The sequence below is a fragment of the Lampris incognitus genome, chromosome 2 (genome assembly GCF_029633865.1).
Source record: "Lampris incognitus isolate fLamInc1 chromosome 2, fLamInc1.hap2, whole genome shotgun sequence".
In the NCBI taxonomy this organism is placed as follows: domain Eukaryota; kingdom Metazoa; phylum Chordata; class Actinopteri; order Lampriformes; family Lampridae; genus Lampris; species Lampris incognitus.
In genome coordinates, this window is record NC_079212.1 from 43,039,097 (window position 1) to 43,058,905 (window position 19,809).

Sequence of the window (19,809 nt, forward strand, 5' to 3'; positions counted from 1 at the left end):
ACGAGCCTCACACCTTCACCACCAGACACACGCGCACGTTCAGTCTCCCACGACAAACATTGCCCGTAGGATGGGTCGTGCTGAAGAGCTCAGTGACTTTCAACGTGGCACTGTCATAGGATGCCACCTCTCCAGCAAGTCAGTGCGCCAGATTTCTGCCCTGCTAGATCTGCCCCGGTCAACTGTAAGCGCTGTTATTGTGAGGTGGAAACGCCTCGGAGTAACGACAGCCCAGCCGCGGAGCGGCAGACCACGCAAGCTCACAGAACGGGACCGCCGGGTGCTGAAACGCGTAGCGAGTAAAAACCGGCTGTCCTCGATTATAACGCTCGCTACCGAGTTCCAGAATGCCTCCGGATGCAACGTCAGCACAAAAACTGTTCGTCGGGAGCTTGATGAAATGGATTTCCGTGGCCGAGCAGCCGCACACAAGACCACTCTGTGCAGGCTGGAGTGGTGTAAAGCACACCGCCATTGGACCCTGGAGCAGTGGAAACGCGTTCTCTGGAGTGGCGAATCTCGCTTCACTATCTGGCAGTCTGACGGGCAAATCGGAGTTGAGCAGATGCCAGGAGGAGGGATAATGGTCTGGGGCTGTTTTTCATGGTCTGGTCTAGGCTCCTTGGTTCCAGTGAAAGGAAACCTTAATGCTACAGCGTACAATGACATTTTAGAGAATTGTGTGCTTCCAACTTTGTGGCAACAGTTCGGGGAAGGCCCTTTCCTGTTGCAGCATGACAATGCCCCCATGCACAAAGCCAGGTCCATAAAGACGTGGTTTGCAGAGAACGGTGTCGAAGAACTTGACTTGCCTGCACAGAGCCCTGACCTCAACCCCATCCAACACGTTTGGGATGAACTGGGACGTCGATTGGGGGCCAGGCCTTCTCTCCCAACATCGGTGCCTGACCTCACGAATGCTCTTGTGGCTGAATGGGAGCAAATCTCTGCAGCCATGTTGCAAAATCTAGTGGAAAGCCTTCCCACAAGAGTGGAGGCTGTCATAGAAGCAGAGGGGGGGCCGACTCCATACAACAAGCACGTATGAATGTGACGTTAGGGTGTCCGCATACTTTTGGCCATGTAGCGTACCAGAGGGGGCGGGGGGATGCAAACGCACTGCCTCCCTGAAAGACTGCAGGACAGTTTGGAAGAAGGCAACAACTTGTGCCAAGAACAGATCTCGTTGTCGGGGACGTGTACAATCTCCCCGTCATATCAGTGGTCTTATTTTCGACACCTTTTGTCGCTGCTAGTGGAACGTCGTTATATCCCTCCGCCTCGCACTATTCCAGATCTGGAACTATAGCCTGTTCGTTACACATGAGAATCATGATTCCTAATGTTCTGCGTTGGAGCGAACGACAATATATAACACTACAGTTACCTTCAAGCGACCCTGGATTAACACGGGAACCGGACCGTCCGGGCTGACGAAGCCTGTCGCGCTTGTTATTTTACGTGGATTGGTGGCGGCGTGACGGTTCCGCCGTGGAGCACGTTCCCATCGGTCCACGCGTAGGGACACGGTAGAGAGGTTTGTACTCGGTCCGGCAGAACCAGACTGGACTACGTCGGTAGGGAGAACAGACCACCCCGAATCTGTTTTCACGTCCGTTCAGTTTTATGAACAAATACACAATGTTATCGAAAGTATTTTTTATACTCTCTCTCTCTCTTTTACCTTCACGAAGCTGCATATTCGGTAGTTTGACAAGTCGGCGTGTTCTTTTGTGTAACGCATCTTGTTTTATTCTGTTTGTACATTTCTGGCGTGGAACCAATCGCCCCGGTCCTCTTTCTGTCAGATTGAACTGTTAAGAAAAAATTTCTCAATTAAAAAAAAAAAGAAGAAATCTTTGTGTAACGCCATTTTGTGTGACTTCACAGCAGCGACATTGTCGTCAGCCATTTTGCCGGTCTGCGCGCGCGCGCGCGGGCGGGCGGACGTCCCCGGCGCCGCAGACAGGCCTGCTGCCGTCTGGCGCTCATCTGCTAAGGGCAGCGGTTTAACCCCAGTTTCGGTTTGCTGAACACAGGTGTAGGGAGAGCCTAAACCAAAGACTGAATTTAATTGTGAACCACCATGGCAATAGACAATCACAGTGTAATTTTTGCTGTTTTTCTTAAATTCATTTCCTTCTTTTTATGCCCATGCAAAGCAGCTTCAAGTTTTGTTTTATTGTAAAAATCAAGTCAGACCCCCAGTACAGGCCATCACATATGATATTGTTCTTTTTAAAAAACCCAACATATCAAAGCGCAATAGACAAATTCTAGACATTACAAATATAGTACATGACAACATAGTACAATTACAACCTACAAAAAGTAGAAATATTTGCTATAGCAAATTAATCAGACGTGGTCGGGCCTAACTTTGGCGCTCCTTCGCCTCTGTCACAGTACTCTGTGTCGGCTTCGTCTTTTCATGTGGTCTTCATAAACCTCTTCATCATAGGCACACAAGATAGACTCGCTGATGATGCTGAATTCTATATTACTGCATTACAAGCAAAAATGTGCTTTTAGGGGAATAAATGACAGCTAGGAAAAACTACGGAGTTCTTTTCCCTCTTTGCCATCACCTCTGTTTACGATCCTTTGGAAATGAAAGCCACTTTATTTGACATTGTATTCTCACAACGAATTGTATTCTTACAATGAATTTGTTCTCTGCATGTGTGCAGTGCAGAATCACAACTTGTTACTCAAGATATAACCGAAACACTTCAAATATCATGCTTTTTTACTCTCCTGCAAAATGGCAAAGATTTGCATTTTACTGAAACTTCATTCAGTGAGGCTGGTAGTTTACATTGTCAATTTGAACATCATTAAAGTGAGATGAAGGCTTTTTACAATTAGTAGAGTGACCTAAATCTGTCACTCTTGAGATCTTATACAGTCCTTATGTGGGATGTGTCAGAAGTTAAGTCTCATCTTGAGACCTAGTCTTGGTTAAATGAAATTGTTGATATTCCCCAGTGTTTTGGGTTATAACAGCTATTTCAGCCCTGCGAGCTTTGACTCAGTGACCTGTGAGGATGCAGATCCAGTAGATCCATGGTAGGGATTAGACAGCTGGCCTCCCCCAGGAAGCAAACAAAGATGTGCAGCACGTCTGCCCATCGCCCAACAGTCAGCATCAGGACCATCAGGCCACCGAGACGCACCACAACTGTGTTTAAGATCGCCTGGCCAGTGGGCTGTCGATGCTGCTCCTCTGTCAGAAAAAAAACCATTTAGCTTCACATGGCAATTCAGGACTATTTAGCTTTAATGTCACTCACGTTGAAGAAACTGTAAATGGTGCTGTAATTAATTAACTGCTGTAATTATGCCTGTTTGGCTCTCTTTGAAAAGTTGCACAATGCACATAGCGCTTAACATAGAAGATACACTGGGATGCACAATTTCATGATTTAAGATATTTGATGATGGATCTGAGGTTGAACTGATGCCTAAGCATTTCACTGCCAAGCTGTATTGTTGTGCATTTGACAAATAAAAGAGTTTGAACTTGATTGTATGACATTATGACCTGGAGACGACAAAAGGATGAATGCTAAGGGCACTTTTACTCTCAACTCATGAGACAGGGCTGCCTAATAGAACTTATTTTTTCCTATTGTAATTTTCTGTACTATTTCTGTTACTAGCCCTTTCCGAGTGTTTTGTGTACTTAGCCACTTATTAGTGCAGTCAGGCTGTAAAAGACCACATACATTCTTTTTAGAGGAGACCCGTTATTTCTTGATTTCTATCTTTTGGTACTTTCATCTTCTGTCATTTGTAATACTTGAAAAAAGAAGTGTTCTATTAAAGTAATCTATCTATCCAAGTGTCCCACCTAAAAAATGTCTTGCATGCACAAATTAGCTGTCTTGCAGAAATGATTATGATCACATAACAATTTTTAGTGGCAATACCAACAAAAGCTTAGTCCACCTTTCACGTCATCGTTGCACTACAATGTCTGATGTAAGGTACCCATTTCTACACGTCTAGTTTTTCCCTGTATGTATGCAACAAGTGTCTCACCTTGCATGTACACCACCAGCAACGTATAGCAGATAGTCAGTGGTGTCCAAAACCTGAGGGCCTCTGTTGCAGAGAGAAAGTGTTTATTGATGATGGATATGGATGCGATCCCGGCCACAGTAAACGTTAGCATCAGGACCCTGCAGAGCATCGGTAGCAGGAGGCACCCAGAAGAGAGGAGGCTGATGCAGACGCCACAGTAGCGCTGGGAGCTGTGGAGTTTGTACAGGACCACGACGTGGTGCTGCAGGCGCCGGGCCTGCCAGGCCAGGAACCCGCTGAGTGCGGCTGCCAGGAGCAGGCACAGCCAACGCTGGGGCGCCCCTTCATGGAGAAAGTGTAGACTGCAGCTCAGGGCACAGCCGAGAGAGAACTGGCACTGGACTAGCAGCTGCTGCACAAATCTCCTTCGCTGCTGGAGATCGGAAAGGGGAAGAGGATAAATTGTGGAATGTGGTGTTCATTATAAGTGAAAACAATAGGAACAGGGAAATATTAGATAAAGCTTTTTTTTCCCCACAAAAAATAAATAAAAACGTTTAGAGACTATCCTATTTTTTTTTTTGGTTTCTTACTGGTCCAGCTGTTAACCATGCAGAGGCCGCTCGAAGACAAAACTCTAGGACCACCAGGGAGGCCACTCGTGAGCCCACCACAGCCAGCAGCCCCATCACAAGAAAAAACCAGAGCGCTCCACCCAATCCGGTTTTAGCTTGGCTTCGGCGTGCGGGTGTCCACTGTTTACCACCGTTTTCATCGCTGGAGCAGAGGGAGAGCAAACAAACTGTAAAGGTTTTAATCAGTATGGGAGTATTTCAGTAAGAACTCATAAACACCAGGTCTTGTCAACTTGACATGTTGATGGAGTCAGGAAATAGAAAGCAAGCCTCACATATTTCAGCCTCACCTCTCAGCCTCCACAAATAAGTGTACTCTCATCAGGTTACCCAGCACCGAGATCCCACACGCCCCCACCAGCCCTGCGGGTCAAGCAACGGCGAGTTCTCACCACCAGTAACACAACATTTCACCTCTTTTCACAATACACACATCACCAAGAGGAATTGTAAGCGGTAGCAAAGAATATATTGTAGCGAATTCGGGGGACAACACAACCACAGGAACTGCCGCGGCCGGGACGCGAACCCGTATCGCCCGCACCGCAGGACATATCCCTAACCGATCGACTAAAGGGTCAGATCCCACGAGCTAGCGGCCAGCGTGTCTTCTTATCCATGCACGTTACAATATCAAATGTAGTAGTCTTCTCAGATAGTAAAATCGGAGAGGAAGGGAGCAGAAACTCACCTTGAAGTAAACCATCCAGTGGACTTGCACCCAGAGGCAGCCATTTCAGTAAATGAGAGAGAGGCGAGGTAATGAAGGATAACATCGCACTGTGAGTAATTTAAAAAGTAGGCAACAGCAATCACGCTTAAACTGGGCCCCCGTTCATACCGGAAAACAAAAGGCTCAAAGTTAATCACGTCATTGCAAAATCCAGACAAAATGTTGCCAGGGTCTTTCGTTTTGTTTAATTCTACTGGGTTAGTCAGCGGTTAGCTTCCGTGTCACGGAAGCCTGTTCCGGGTCCTGTACCAAAGGTCACTTGACAGCAGAGCCAAGCTCCTCAGCAGTCATAATGATAATGGGGCTATTGCGCCACAGGAGATGATAATGGGACTATTGCGCCACAGGAGATGATAATGGGGACTATTGCACCACAGGAGATGATAATGGGGACTATTGCATCACAGCAGAGGTGGTGGTCCAAACACGGCTAAAGATACAGCTGGACTGTCCACTAGTCTGCAAAATACAAAGTGTGATATATTTTCTCTTTGATTCGGACTTACTACTTTCTCCTCATATGTACTGTGACGGGGTCAATTAATTGACTTCTCAGCCAACCTTTCAGTTAGACAGCAAGCTTTTAAGGTCCGTAATACAAGCCAGTCATAACAGACACAAGCTAGTATTGGTCTCAGCTTTTTTCTTTTCTTGGCCACAGAACCGAACTTACCTATTTGCCTACTCTTTACACTCATGGTGGGAAATAGCATGTTGTCTAATGCAACTTCTCTCATAACGTCCTCATTACCTTCCACCATATCCCCGCTATCTGTAACAGATATGCCCGTTTTTTAAATGTTCAATATCCCACAACATAACCAAAACATTAACACTCTTCAGTTGCATCGTGGGTAATATGCAAATGAACCCACTGACTTCGAGCAGGAACACTCCAGTAGAGTTCGCCACACTGCCCCCTTCCTTGAAAGACCAACGTCCCATTGGCCTAACCCAAATCCCATGTGGATGGGTCCATCCACCATGAGGGTTTCTTCCGCCGAGCACCTCTCGCATCCCAGGCTGCTCCTTGCCGTGGGCTGCTGATGGATGACGGGGGCGGCTCTGTATCCGCTGGGTCCGAGCCCCCACCCTTGACGTCACCACTGTTTCCATTCCTGGCCAGGGAGGGCAGCTCTGTAAACCCAGTGTCCCCGCCCCCTCCCTGGCCCAAAACAAGGTACTCTAATGGTAGCTCCTTGCTGACATCCAGGGAGCTTGGCTATGATCCAGCAGTGTCCGTACCCCCTCACTGAACCCTGGTAGCCTGGTCTACAGAGGAAGAGGGGTCAGGCACCCCACCCCCTCCCAACGCAGTTTCAGTTCTGGCTTGGTCGCTGCTTCGGCCGAAGTAAGGTGCGAGGCGATCTTGGTGAAGGATGACTATCCGAGGGCGGCTGTGCAGCTTCACTCTATAGGTAACCTCTGAGATCCTCTTCAGGATGAGGCAGGGCCCCTCCCAGTTGCTGTCCAGCTTTGGGGACCGTCCCTTCTTTCGCCGTGGGTTATACACCCATACATTGTCCCCCTGCCGGTACTCTTTGCGGTGGCCACGTACATCATAGGATCTCTTCTGCCTTTCCCCTGCAGAAGCCATATTCTCTCGAGCCAGCTCATGAGAAGCCTCCATCCGGTCCTGTAGTGCATCTACATAGTACTCTACCCGTTGTCCAGCATTGTAAGTTGGTAACATTGGTGGGGGTCCATCAATGCTTCTCTTCTTTGTTTTGGGAACAGTGGGCATGGGTTGGACAGGAAGTGGGTTGACTGGCTTTGCTTGCACAGCAATCCCATTGACTCTGTGAGATGTTCCCTCACCACTGACAGTTTCTTCAAGACGGTCGATATTGTCCCAGGCTAAAGTTGTGAATATGCCAGGATGGATGTTAGCTGGAAGGGCAATGCCACTCCCTGATGATGAGAGTTTCTGGAGACACAGGGCAGTGTTGATCTCTTCCATCTGTGAATAGGACACACTGTGACCAAGTCGGTTGAGGATGTTTATCAACTCTACATTTCCTGTCAACGATTTGACACTGAATGGCAGAACAATGTGCTTGGAAGGCTTGGTATTTCCACATGTCACTGCATATACTATGTCATGGCCAAATGACTGCAGAAGGCACTGCACTCTCTGGGATGCATGATCAGGATCATTTGAGCCTGTGAGTAGAGAGTACAGGAAGATAATGAGCGACTCTGGAATGGTAGGACATTCTGCTTCTGGTTTGACTTCAGGCGGCCAGGTTTGAGGAACATCTTGACTTTTAATGTCTGCTCTCAATTTGATGGCTGCTTTGGCTATAACATCTTGTGCACTGACACTTTTCAGGGTCTGCAGCTCCCTTTTGAGAGACTGATTTTCTTTGGCAAGTTCCCTCATGGACAAGTTATCGGGATAGAGGAGGAATTTTCCTTTCTCATCAGGGAATATCTGCAAGGCTCCAGCAAACTCACTCTCCAGGTTTCGCCTTATGTGCTTCTTGGTTGATTCCTTGACTTGGGCAATGCCTTGGGAGTTCATTGAAGCTACCAGTCTAGAAGAGAGATCAGTCATTGTCATCACTTGAGGATTGCCAAAAAGCTCCATCCTGATGAAGAGGAACAGCTCATTGTATGCCTTATTCACAGCAGCTTCATACTGGGCTGCAGCATCATCATCTTCATTGCTGGCAACCTCTCCTTTGGAAACCTCTTCTTTGGTGTAAAGTCTATAGCATGACCTGTGGTAGTGCCCTTCAGATGCTACAAGGTCTCTACTCACAATGGCAAGGATTCTGCTGTCCCTTTTCTTTGTGGCTGCACTCCTGATCTTTGCATCAGCTCGCAGTTCTCGACACTGCACCAGTACTTCTCTCGTATTCTGTCTCTTGGAATATTTGCTGTTTTTCTGACAAAATATGCACTCTGCATCATAAGTCCTAGGTGTACTTGGAGCATGTCGAGCTACTCTCTTAGATTGTTTCTCTTCAGCAGAGACACAACTTTTCTTTTCTTTTGCAAGGAGGCCATCAAGAATTTGCTTCATAGTGAAGATACTGCGACACTTTCTGTGGTAGTAGATTGCTGGAATCTGTCCCTCAGGAATGTCTTTGGCCAGTTTCAAAACTGGTGCATGATTTCGTATCTGAGCTGCCCTGAGCAGAGTTCTCCATGAGTCGACACTTTGTAGTGAAACCAGCTTATCTGTATCATCAGAACAGTGGATAATGCACTCCACCCGTGGGCGCTTTGGTATTGGGTAAAAACTTGCTTGTTCACCAGTGGCCATATTCAGTCAGTTTTCACCTGCCACATACAAACAAATACATGTAACTTAGGTGTATGAACACTACTAAAACAAAGTTTACTTTGCTTCACCAGCGTCATATTACCATTATTTATCTTACATAGCCACAAATAGATACATTACCTAGTTGCTATGCAACAGCTGTATTTTGTCCACATGAGGCCGCTAAAATCAACACAAGATGAAAGTTCCTCGTAGCCACTTTAACTAATCATATTAACATAAATTAGTGTACCAAATAAAATGGCACCGGTGAAGTTGTGTCACCTTGGGTGATATCGATATCTGGTCTGACCCATGGACCAACTGGCTTTGGTCTAGTTAGTTTCTTAGTAATAATGCCCTTCTAATTTAAGGTTCACAATCACCTCACACAATGAAATAGTATGGGTATATTATACATTTCCTGAATCTTTACAGTCCTGTGAGTATTCCAGTTTTTGTGTTTTGTGTCCCTGATATTCCTAGATGCCACAGGGCTAAAAGAAAGTATATAGTTTAGGCGAACATTGCAGAAAGATGTGTGTTATTGACGGGTTGAAGAGCTCAAGTGACCTCTATATTTGTGAGAAATATCCACAACAGGGCTTGAATGAAAGCTAAGAAGGTCCCCTTTAAAATGATACCAAAGACAATATTATAGAACATTGAAAAATGTCCTGACCATGAGGCTAAACCAGGATATGCACCAGCGTCTAAAATGCAATTTAGTTTAGCGGGTGGTTAACTTCATGAGCTGATAACTGTGATACAGCTGCCACTCAGGAATGGTTATAATACCAAAATATCATCTACAGACATGGATCCTTTCAAAAATTATAAGTAAGTTTTGCCACCTTGAGTGTACCGAAATAGGAAATTTTGGGCTCTGGCCCATGGACTAATAGGCGGGGCCGAAGCAGGAACAGAGGCAGGTGCCGGGGCCGACCTAGGAGGGCGTCCCCGCTGCGGGGGTAGGGCCAATTGCATTGGCTCCCCAATGTCCAAGTGAGCGGGCTTGAGACGGTCTATAACGACCCGCTCCGGCCTGCCCCCCATGTCCACCACAAAGTTCTTGTCCCCCGCCTCCAGGACGCGGAAGGGCCCGTCGTATGGGGGCTGCAGCGGGGACCGATGGCTGTCGTGCCTAATGAAGACGTACCTCGCCGATGGCAGATCCTTGGGGACGTAGGACCGGGGGAGGCAGTGTTGAGACATCGGAATGGGAGTGAAGGCACCAGCAGCGCTCCGGGACGCACTGAGGTGAGAGGCGGCTGACCAGGGAGCCGTAGCATCCGGAAGAAACTCCCCCGGAACCCGCAGGGGCTGGCCATACACGAGCTCAGCGGAGGAGGTCTGGAGGTCTTCCTTCGGGGCCGAACGCAGGCCGAGCATGACCCACGGGAGCCGGTCCATCCAGTTGCAGCCAGTGAGGCTTGCCCGCAGAGCGGCTTTCATGTCCCGATGGAACCGCTCACAAAGTCCGTTGCTCTGCGGGTTGTACGCCGTAGTGCGGTGGATCTTCACCCCCAGGTGCTCAGCGACCGCCGTCCAGAGCTCCGAGGTAAACTGGGAGCCCCGGTCGCTCGTGATGTCACCCGGCGTGCCGAAACGGGCCACCCAGCAGCCGATGAACGCCCGTGCTACCTCTGCTGCCATCATGGAGGACAAGGGAATAGCCTCTGGCCACCTGGTGGCCCTGTCCACAATAGTGAGGAGGAACGTATAACCACGGGAGGGGGGCAGGGGACCCACCAGGTCAACATTGATGTGGTCAAACCGCCTCTCTGGAACCACAAACGGCGCCAAAGGGGCCTTGGTATGGCGGTGCACCTTGGCGCGTTGGCACGCCACGCACGAGCCGGCCCAGGCTCTAACATCCTTACGGAGCCCAGGCCAAACGAACTTGACGCTCACCAGCTTAGTCGAGGCCTTCACTCCCGGGTGGGAAAGGCCGTGGACGGTGTCGAAAACTTGGCGCCGCCAGGAAGTAGGCACCAGGGGGCGCGGTTGACCGGTTGAGATGTCACAGAGGAGGGTGGTGTTGGCCGCGTCGAACGTCACGTCCTCCAGCCGTAGCGCCGTAGGGGTCGGCCGGTAGTCTTGAACGGTCGCGTCCTTGGCTTGGTCCGCTGCCATAGCGGTGTAGTCGAGTCCCAAGTGAACGGCGTTAACAACCGCCCATGAAAGGCAGTCGGCGACGAAGTTATCCTTGCCCGACACGTATTGTATGTCCGTGGTAAACTCGGAAACCGCCGCGAGATGGCGCTGCTGACGCCCAGACCACGGTTCTGAGGTTTTGGCCATACAGAACGTCAGCGGTTTGTGGTCCACGAAAGCGGTGAACTGTCGGCCCTCCAATAGGAACCTAAAGTGTCTGGTTGCGAGGAAGAGACCCAGTAGTTCCCTATCAAAGGTGCTGTATTTGCGCTCGCTCTCACGGGGTTGTTTACTGAAGAACGCCAACGGCTGCCAGCCCCCCCCCCCCACTGCTCACACACGGCCCCCACGGCGTAGTCGGAGGCATCCGTTGTAAGGGCTATGGGGGCGGCAGGCGACGGGTGAGCTAGCAGCGCAGCGTTGGCCAGCGCGGTCTTGGCAGCCACAAAAGCCTCGTCCATCCCCGAAGACCAGTCCAGCTCGTCCTTAGACTTCTTACCCCGCAGGGCCTCATACAGGGGACGCATGATGTGGGCGGCACAGGGCAGGAAACGGTTATAAAAGTTCACCATGCCCAGGAATTCCTGCAGCGACTGTACAGTGCGGGGGCGGGGGAACATGGTGACAGCCTCAACCCTGGCAGGGAGGGGAACGGCCCCCTGTGGAGTGATGTGGTGCCCGAGGAAGGTGATGGACGACTCCCCGAACTGACACTTAGCTGGGTTGATGATGAGGCCGTGTTCGCTGAGCCTGTCGAACAGCTGTCTGAGGTGCGTCATGTGTTCCTCCGCCGACGCGCTGGCCACGAGGATGTCGTCTAAGTACACAAACAAAAATGGCATGTCGCGGAGCACAGAATCCATAAGGCGCTGAAACGTCTGCGCCACCCCTTTAAGGCCGAAAGGCATACGTAAAAACTCAAAGAGCCCAAAGGGTGTGATGACAGCCGTTTTTGGGACATCCAGTGGGTGGACCGGCACTTGGTGATACCCCCGCACTAAGTCGATTTTGGAATAGATGGCAGCGCCCGCCAGGTGGGTAGAGAAATCTTGTATGTGCGGTATGGGGTACCGGTCGGGGGTCGTGGCATTGTTTAGGCGACGGTAGTCCCCGCACGGGCGCCAACCCCCGTCGGCCTTAGTAACCATGTGAAGAGGGGAAGCCCACGGGCTGTCAGAACGGCGGACAATGCCGAGGCGCTCCATAGTCGAAAACTCCTCCCTGGCTATTGCGAGCTTGGCCGAGTCGAGGCGTCGGGCCCGGGCGTAAACTGGGGGGCCCACTGTGGTGATATGATGTTCCACGCCGTGCTTGGCCACCGCCGAGGAGAAGGTGGGTGTGGTGAGCTCGGGGAAATTTGCGAGCAGGCGTTGGTATGGATCCCCGGTGGAGAGTGTGTTAGCGAGGCACAGCGCTCCAGCGCCCCCAAGCGTGCAGGGGTATGACGCAAAAGAGACGGCATCAATCACGCGACAGTTTTTAACATCCACTAGCAGGTTGAAAGCACAGAGGAAATCCGCACCTAGGAGCGGGGTGGATACAGCAGCCATCACAAAGTCCCAGCTGAAACGTCGGCCGCCAAAACACACGTCCACATGTCTGATACCGTACGTCCGAATGGACGTGCCGTTGGCGGCGTCCATCTGGGGGCCGTGACTGTCGGTTCATCGTGTCCACAGCTTGTGCTGGTAGTATGCTGCGTTGAGCGCCAGTCAACCAGCAGCCGCCGGCCCGACAAGGAGTCTCTGATGAACAACAGCTTGCAGTCACGGCCGGCGCCCATAGCCGTTAACGAGCGCCGGCCTTGGCGTTTCCCTGAACCCTGTAACTGCAGGGTTTGCGACACCGTTTTGCTTTTGCCCCAAACCTGGCATGGTAATAACAGAGCCCGTCGTCAGGTTGGCGGCGGGCTGTCACCGCAGCCGCGGTGTCCATATAGTCGTACACAGGTGGTGGTGGGGCGGTCTGGTGGGGTAGCAGGGCATGCACAAACTGTTGCCGGTTGGCCAGGAAAACCCTGTCTGCTTCAGCAGCCAGAGAACGGTAGTCCTTGGAGGCGGCGAGAGGAGAACTGGCCAGTGCTGTGCGTACAGGTGCGGGGAGCTGCCTCAGAAAAATGTGTGTGAAAAGAAAGGCCGGATCAGCCGATCCCAGCACAGACAGCATTTTTTCCATAAACTCAGACGGTTTGCCGTCGCCGAGGCCATTCGGGGACAGTAAACGGTCTGCCTTCGAATAGTTTCAGGAGGAATGTCTTTATAGCATCGTACTTGCCAGCAGCTGGCGGAGCTTCCAACAGTGTCATTGCTCGCGCCGTTGTCGATGCGTCTAACGCCGCCACTACGTGGAAGTACTGCGTTGCATCCTGCGTTATCCCTCTCAGCTGGAACTGGGCTTCCACATGTTGAAACCACGGCCGTGGATTATGCTGCCAAAAGTCGGGTAGCTTCACAGTAGCGGTGTAAATGCTAGCGTTAGCAATAGCCATGTTGTTAGCACCGGCGTCGTCGTTGTCAGACATACTCGTATTAGTAGTTCGATCACGTCGGGGTCACCAATGTGGAGTTAGAAAACAACGAGACAGGAGACGTGAGAGTAGACGTAGTCGAGGTAGTTTACTAGCTCCAACTTTGCATGTCATACGTTCGACAACGACACTGACTTGTGTACCGGAAGCGGAAGTGCATTATCTGACCCCTCGCCTCTTCCCTTAAAGGTACACCGTCCTCTTAGGTGAATGTCTCTAGTTATATAGATGTGGGTCACCACAATATTTTTCTTTGCATATATACAGCATTGGGTGTGCCAAATTCTAAAAATAGACACGCGCGACGTAGCTTTTGAACAGTACTATGAACTGGCTCTGTCTTCTAACAAAATCACACCCTCCCTGACCCATACAAAATAAACATACAGACTCACGGAGGATAGAGAGTTAAAGCTCAGCTAGGTAGCATGTAACATACTTAAATCAATAATTAAATGACTGGGTTTTGCTAATTAATCCCTGTCCTGTTAGTCTCATAAATTATGTATCTTTTCTCATACTTTTCATTTATCCAGCTAGCTTACATTAGTTAATCTACTAATATGGTAATGTTAGTTATATAGATAACTAAATATGTAACTTAACTGGTTATGGTTCAAACAACTATGTGTATAATGTGTAACATTTGTATTGTTATTGCATATTGTTATAGCTATAACGTTACACATTTTTGCTGTGAGAAAGATTACTTGAAACAGTTTGGCATCAGCAAGCTAAAGTGTGTATCCTATCTTCCCCTACGTTCCAAGAATACCGTGCCGCCACTGCTTCAGATGTGATGCCAGCTGCTTCAGCTCAGAAGACTATCACATCATTTTTAAATGATGGACAGCAAAGGATGTACGACCTCAAACATCCACGTCAGAAGGCTATAAGTGATGCCCTTGTAAAAGATCTAATCATTAAGTGCTGCTTGCCACTCTCCATCGTTGACAACGAGGACTTCAAGCACTTCCTGCATGTCCTGGACCCTCAGTACCGGCCCATAGCAAGATCCACAATTTCCTCTGTGACCATTCCAGGAATGGTGGAAGTCAAGAAAGAACAGATAAAGAGCCAGCTGGCAGAAGCATCGAGTGTTGCTGTTACCACAGACATTTGGAGTGATCGAAAGATGCGGTCATTCCTTGGAGTGACAGCACACACAGTGGCAATGGATAAAAAAAAAAAAAAACAGGAACTCAGTCTTCAGTCATATCTTCTTTCCTGCAAAAGAGTGCATGGCAAACACTCAGGAGAGAAGATTGCAATGATGTTTGAATGCTGTGCTGAAGAATACCTGATTAAGGACAAGATCAACTTTGTCATAACTGACAATGCATCCAACATGAGAAAAGCTTTCCAGGCCAGCTTTCCCCTAGAGGATCCTTGTGATGCTGAAGCTCATGATTCCAGCACATTTGAGGAGGATGATGAAATATGGCAAGACCTGATGCCAGAAGATCAACAGACAGTCAATGACACTTTGGCTGAGAACTGTAAGATGCAGAGACTATCATGCTTCACACATTCACTGCAGTTGGACATAAAAGATGGTCTGAAAGACACCAGTGGGCTGTCAAGCACCCTAGCAAAGCTATCCCGTGCAGCCAACCTCCTCCACAGTGGCACCTCGTTTAAAGACTGCTTTGAAGCGTGTTTTGGTGATGCAACAATTCCAACAGCGAATGCCACACGATGGAATTCCACTCTGAAGCAGGTGAAGGCTTATGTGCATTTAGACATGCAAAAGCTGTCCAGTGTGTTGGAATCAGAGGGGCACAAAAGCCTTATCTTATCCCCGCAAGAGTATGCTCAGCTTAAAGAACTGATCGAAGTTCTTGATCCGTTCTTAGAGGCAACCAACCTAACTCAGGGTGAGACTACTGTCACCGTCAGTGTGATTATGTCCTGTGTCCTCACTCTGCGCTGTCACCTGCAGGAACTAGAGGAAAAGCCAGATACTGTGGGCCTCTGGTGAGAGCTCTGGAGAGCTCCTTGAAAACAAGGTTTGCAGAGGTTTTCAGTGCAGTCAAGATACCAGGCTGTGAGCCAGCTGAAGGAAGAGGCCCCACCAAATTTCCTTTCACCAATGCCTACTTCATAGCATCTGTGTTGGACCCAGCATTTGGCTTCCAGTGGCTAGAACATGATGTGCAGCTGGACAGTGACATCAAAGATGTGCTGAAGACTGAGATCAAAGGTGAGAAATGTTTTGATTAACGTTAGTTAAGTGATTAACTATTTGATTGTTGTGATGTTTATATCATTGAAGGTGTTACAATAAAGCACATAGGCGTGTCATTTGTCATGTAGGCCTAGTCAATAACATATTTGTAATGAGTCCCCCATGCCCCCTCTCATTTCAGAGTATATAAAGGCAGAGGGTGACAAGCAAGTGGTATCAACAGCAGATGCAGCGGAAGCAACAGGACCAGGGGAAGGTGAACTTTCAGAGTCTCCTCCTGAGAAGCAGTTGAGAATGTTCTCCCACTATAGGACTCCCTCCTCCACCAAGAAGAAGCCGTCTGGCCAGGCTCAGTTGACTGCATACCTCGACTTGATCACTGAGCAGGACTCTGACTCAGTCCCGTGCCTCAGATTTTGGGAGCAAAACAAATCCAAATTCCCTACCCTCTATCAGATTGCCACACAGGTATTCTCTATCCCTGCCTACAGTGCGCCCATTGAAAGGGTATTTAGTCATGGAGGCATTTTGATGAGGCCTCACCGTGCAAGGTTGAGTAGTTCCATGCTGTCAGATCTTATGTTTTTGAAATGCAACGTGTATGCTTAAAACTAGTGCCACCAGCCTTTTGTTCCTAACTATTCCTGAGAGACAATGTCTTTTGACTAGTTTTTATGAATGTATTGTATGCTGTAGAACTTACTTCTGTATACTGTTTCCACCATTTGCTAATATCATGCTATTCACAGCTATCAATGTGTTTTGAAGCACATCCAATGTTCAGAATGTCAAAGAAATTCAGACTGTTCTAAAAATGTGTGTGTGCGCGCATGCTTGCGCGTGCATGTGTGCGAGTGTGTGGGTGTGCATTTGTTTGGCTATCGTGTCACAAAGTAAATAAACTCCCTTTGAAATAATGACAGCTGTGTCATTTTTGTTTAATGTAGACCTTTTTTATTTGTATGTCAGATCTTTGACTGTGCCCGAGTGGATCACTGGAGCCATCTTGGAACTCGACTCAGACTCAACCTTGATGACTCGGACTCGGACTAGGGTAATAGTGACTCGACTCGGACTCAGGTAATGGGGACTCGACTCGGACTCGACTTTTCTTTGGAGACTCGGAATTGGACTCGAACACTGGGGACTCGAGACTCGACTCGGACTCGAGGTTTAGTGACTCGACTACAACACTGCTGTGAGGATGTAACGATTACCATCCTCTGTCACGGGGAATGGCCCAACCACATCCACTCCAATTCTTTCCATGGGCGCCCCCACCCTGTATTGCTGCAGGGGGGTGTGGGATTGCCCAGCCGGCCCCTTCTTTGCATTGCAGGTGTTGCAGTTACGGCAGAACCGCTCCACGTTTCGCCGGCACCTCCCCCAGTAGAATCTTTCCTGCAGCCGCCGCAGAGTTTTGGTAATGCCGAAGTGTCCCACTCCAGGGGAGCCATGAACTGTGCTTAACACTTGCTGTAGTGCGTGAGAAACAACTAGTTGCCAGGTACTGCCTCCCCTCCTTGGCTCTTCCCACACCCGATAGAGACACCCCTCATGAAGCATGAGTGAGTTCCACTGTCCCAGCAATGCCTTGGTGGTGGGGGAGTGGGGACCTGCCATCTCTCTACTTGGGACCTCTTTGTGTGCTAGCCAGCGTATCACGGGTCCCAGCTGGCTATCCCGACTTTGAAGTTCCCCTATTGGTGACATCTCCTCCAGTCGTGCACTTGGGACCACAAGTGTCCACACTGTGACACGATCCACCCGTTACTGTTCTCGAGTCTCCACCCAGCTACAATGGCGGCAGGCCTGATCAGAACAGGGGCGTCTGGAGATAGCATCAGCATTGTTGTGTCGGGTTCCTCTTCGGTGCTCCATGGTGAAGGTAAATCCCTGCAAGGCTTCTATCCAACTGGCTACCTGCCCTTCTGGTTCTTTGAAGCTAAGCAGCCAGCGGAGCAATGCATGATCCGTCCTCAATAGGAAGTCATTTCCATACAGGTAAGGCTTAAAATGCTTTACGGCCTGTACCACTGCCAGGGGTTCTCTCTGAGTCACGCAGTAGTTCCTTTCTTCCTTGTTCAAGGCTCTGCTGTAATAGGCCACTACTCTTTCCCCTTCCCCACTGGGCTGTGACAGGACTGCTCCCACACCTACATCACTGGCGTCAGTGTCAAGTATGAATGGCCGCTGCCTGTCTGGGAGGGCTAGCACTGGTGCTTGGGTCAAGGCTTTCCGGAGTCTCTGAAAGGAGCTCTCACATGCTTCAGTCCAGTGGAACCGTCGTCCCTTCTCGGTGAGCTGGTGGAGCGGACGGGCTTTGTCTGCAAAGGCGTGCACAAACCGACGGCAGTATGATGCCAGTCCCAGAAAACTCCTCACCTCCTTTCCTGAGGTGGGCGTTGGCCAATCCTTGACTGCAGTGACCTTGTCAGGGTCTGTGGACACACCTCCGAGCCCACCACATGTCCAAGGAACCTCGTCTCCTGCTGCAATGGATTGCATTTTGTCAGATTTAGTCGCAGGTTGGCTGCCTTGATGCGTTCGAGCACCAGTTGGAGGTTGGAGAGGGCCTTTGTAAACGTAGCTGCATGCACCAGGAGGTCATCCAGGTATACCATGCAGGCAGAGCGAGGGATGGGGCCAAGGACACGCTCCATGAGGCGTTCAAATGTGGCCGAGCTATTACATAAGCCAAATGGCATGACTGTGAACTGCCAGAGTCCTCGGCCAATGGTGAAGGCAGTCTTTGCACAGAATTCTGGAGCCATCTCTACCTGCCAGTACCCACTTCTTAGATCCAGGGAGCTGAACCGTTGGGAACCAGCCACACAGTCCAGAGCCTCATCGATGCGGGGGAGTGGGTATGAGTCTTTCCGGGTCAGGTTGTTGAGTCGCCGACAGTCCACACAAAATCAGAGGGAACCATCCTTCTTGGTACCCAGCATGGCAGGGGACGCCCACGGGCTAGCTGAGGGTTCAATGATGCCCGCAGCTGCCATCTCCTGGATCTTTGCTTCTGCCTCTTGAAACTTCATCAGAGGGAGACGGCGAGCTCTCTGTCAGACTGGGTCCACATTAAGACTGTCAATGTGGTGCTGTACAAGATTGGTGCGGCCACACCCCAGATCACTCGAAGCGAAGAGGTGTCTGTTCTCTATCGGCAGGTTCCGTACCTGCTCCCCCTCTTCTTGGCTCAAACCCTCCATGCACTTGCATGTCCTCCCCGTGTCTGCGTGGGTTTCCTCTGGGGGCTCCGGTTTCCTCCCACAGTCCAAAAACATGTAGGTCAGGTGAAATGGCCATACTAAATTGTCCCTAGGAATGAATGTGTGTGTGTGTGTGTGTGGGGGGGCCCTGTGATGGCCTGGCGGCCTGTCCAGGGTGTCTCCCCGCCTGCTACCCAGTGACTGCTGGAATAGGCTCCAGCATCCCCGCGACGTTGAGAGCAGGATAAACGGTTAAGATAATGAATGGATATATATACACTACCGTTCAAAAGTTTGGGATCATCCAAACAATTTTGTGTTTTCCATGAAAAGTCACACTTATTCACCACCATATGTTGTGAAATGAATAGAAAATAGAGTCAAGACATTGACAAGGTTAGAAATAATGATTTGTATTTGAAATAAGATTTTTTTTACATCAAACTTTGCTTTCGTCAAAGAACCCTCCATTTGCAGCAATTACAGCATTGCAGACCTTTGGCATTCTAGCTGTTAATTTGTTGAGGTAATCTGGAGAAATTGCACCCCACGCTTCCAGAAGCAGCTCCCACAAGTTGGATTGGTTGGATGGGCACTTCTTGCGTACCATACGGTCAAGCTGCTCCCACAACAGCTCAATGGGGTTCAGATCTGGTGACTGCGCTGGCCACTCCATTACCGATAGAATACCAGCTGCCTGCTTCTGCTCTAAATAGTTCTTGCACAATTTGGAGGTGTGTTTAGGGTCATTGTCCTGTTGTAGGATGAAGTTGGCTCCAATCAAGCGCTGTCCACTGGGTATGGCATGGCGTTGCAAAATGGAGTGATAGCCTTCCTTATTCAGAATCCCTTTTACCCTGTACAAATCTCCCACCTTACCAGCACCAAAGCAACCCCAGACCATCACATTACCTCCACCATGCTTAACAGATGGCGTCAGGCATTCTTCCAGCATCTTTTCATTTGTTCTGCGTCTCACAAACGTTCTTCTTTGTGATCCAAACACCTCAAACTTGGATTCATCCGTCCACAACACTTTTTTCCAGTCTTCCTCTGTCCA

The 19,809-nt window shown here is 49.5% G+C and overlaps 1 protein-coding gene across 1 annotated transcript; it reads right to left on the minus strand.

Annotated features, from left to right (window-relative positions):
• Positions 1-2,996: 2,996 nt before the first annotated feature.
• Positions 2,997-5,595, minus strand: tmem82 (transmembrane protein 82). Its single transcript, XM_056273795.1, has 5 exons — positions 5,353-5,595; positions 4,952-5,024; positions 4,620-4,803; positions 4,045-4,459; positions 2,997-3,226 (listed from the first exon to the last, which is right to left on the minus strand). Exons 1-5 carry the CDS (start codon positions 5,435-5,437, stop codon positions 3,012-3,014), a joined length of 972 nt encoding a protein of 323 aa, XP_056129770.1. The 5' UTR covers positions 5,438-5,595; the 3' UTR covers positions 2,997-3,011.
• Positions 5,596-19,809: the final 14,214 nt, after the last annotated feature.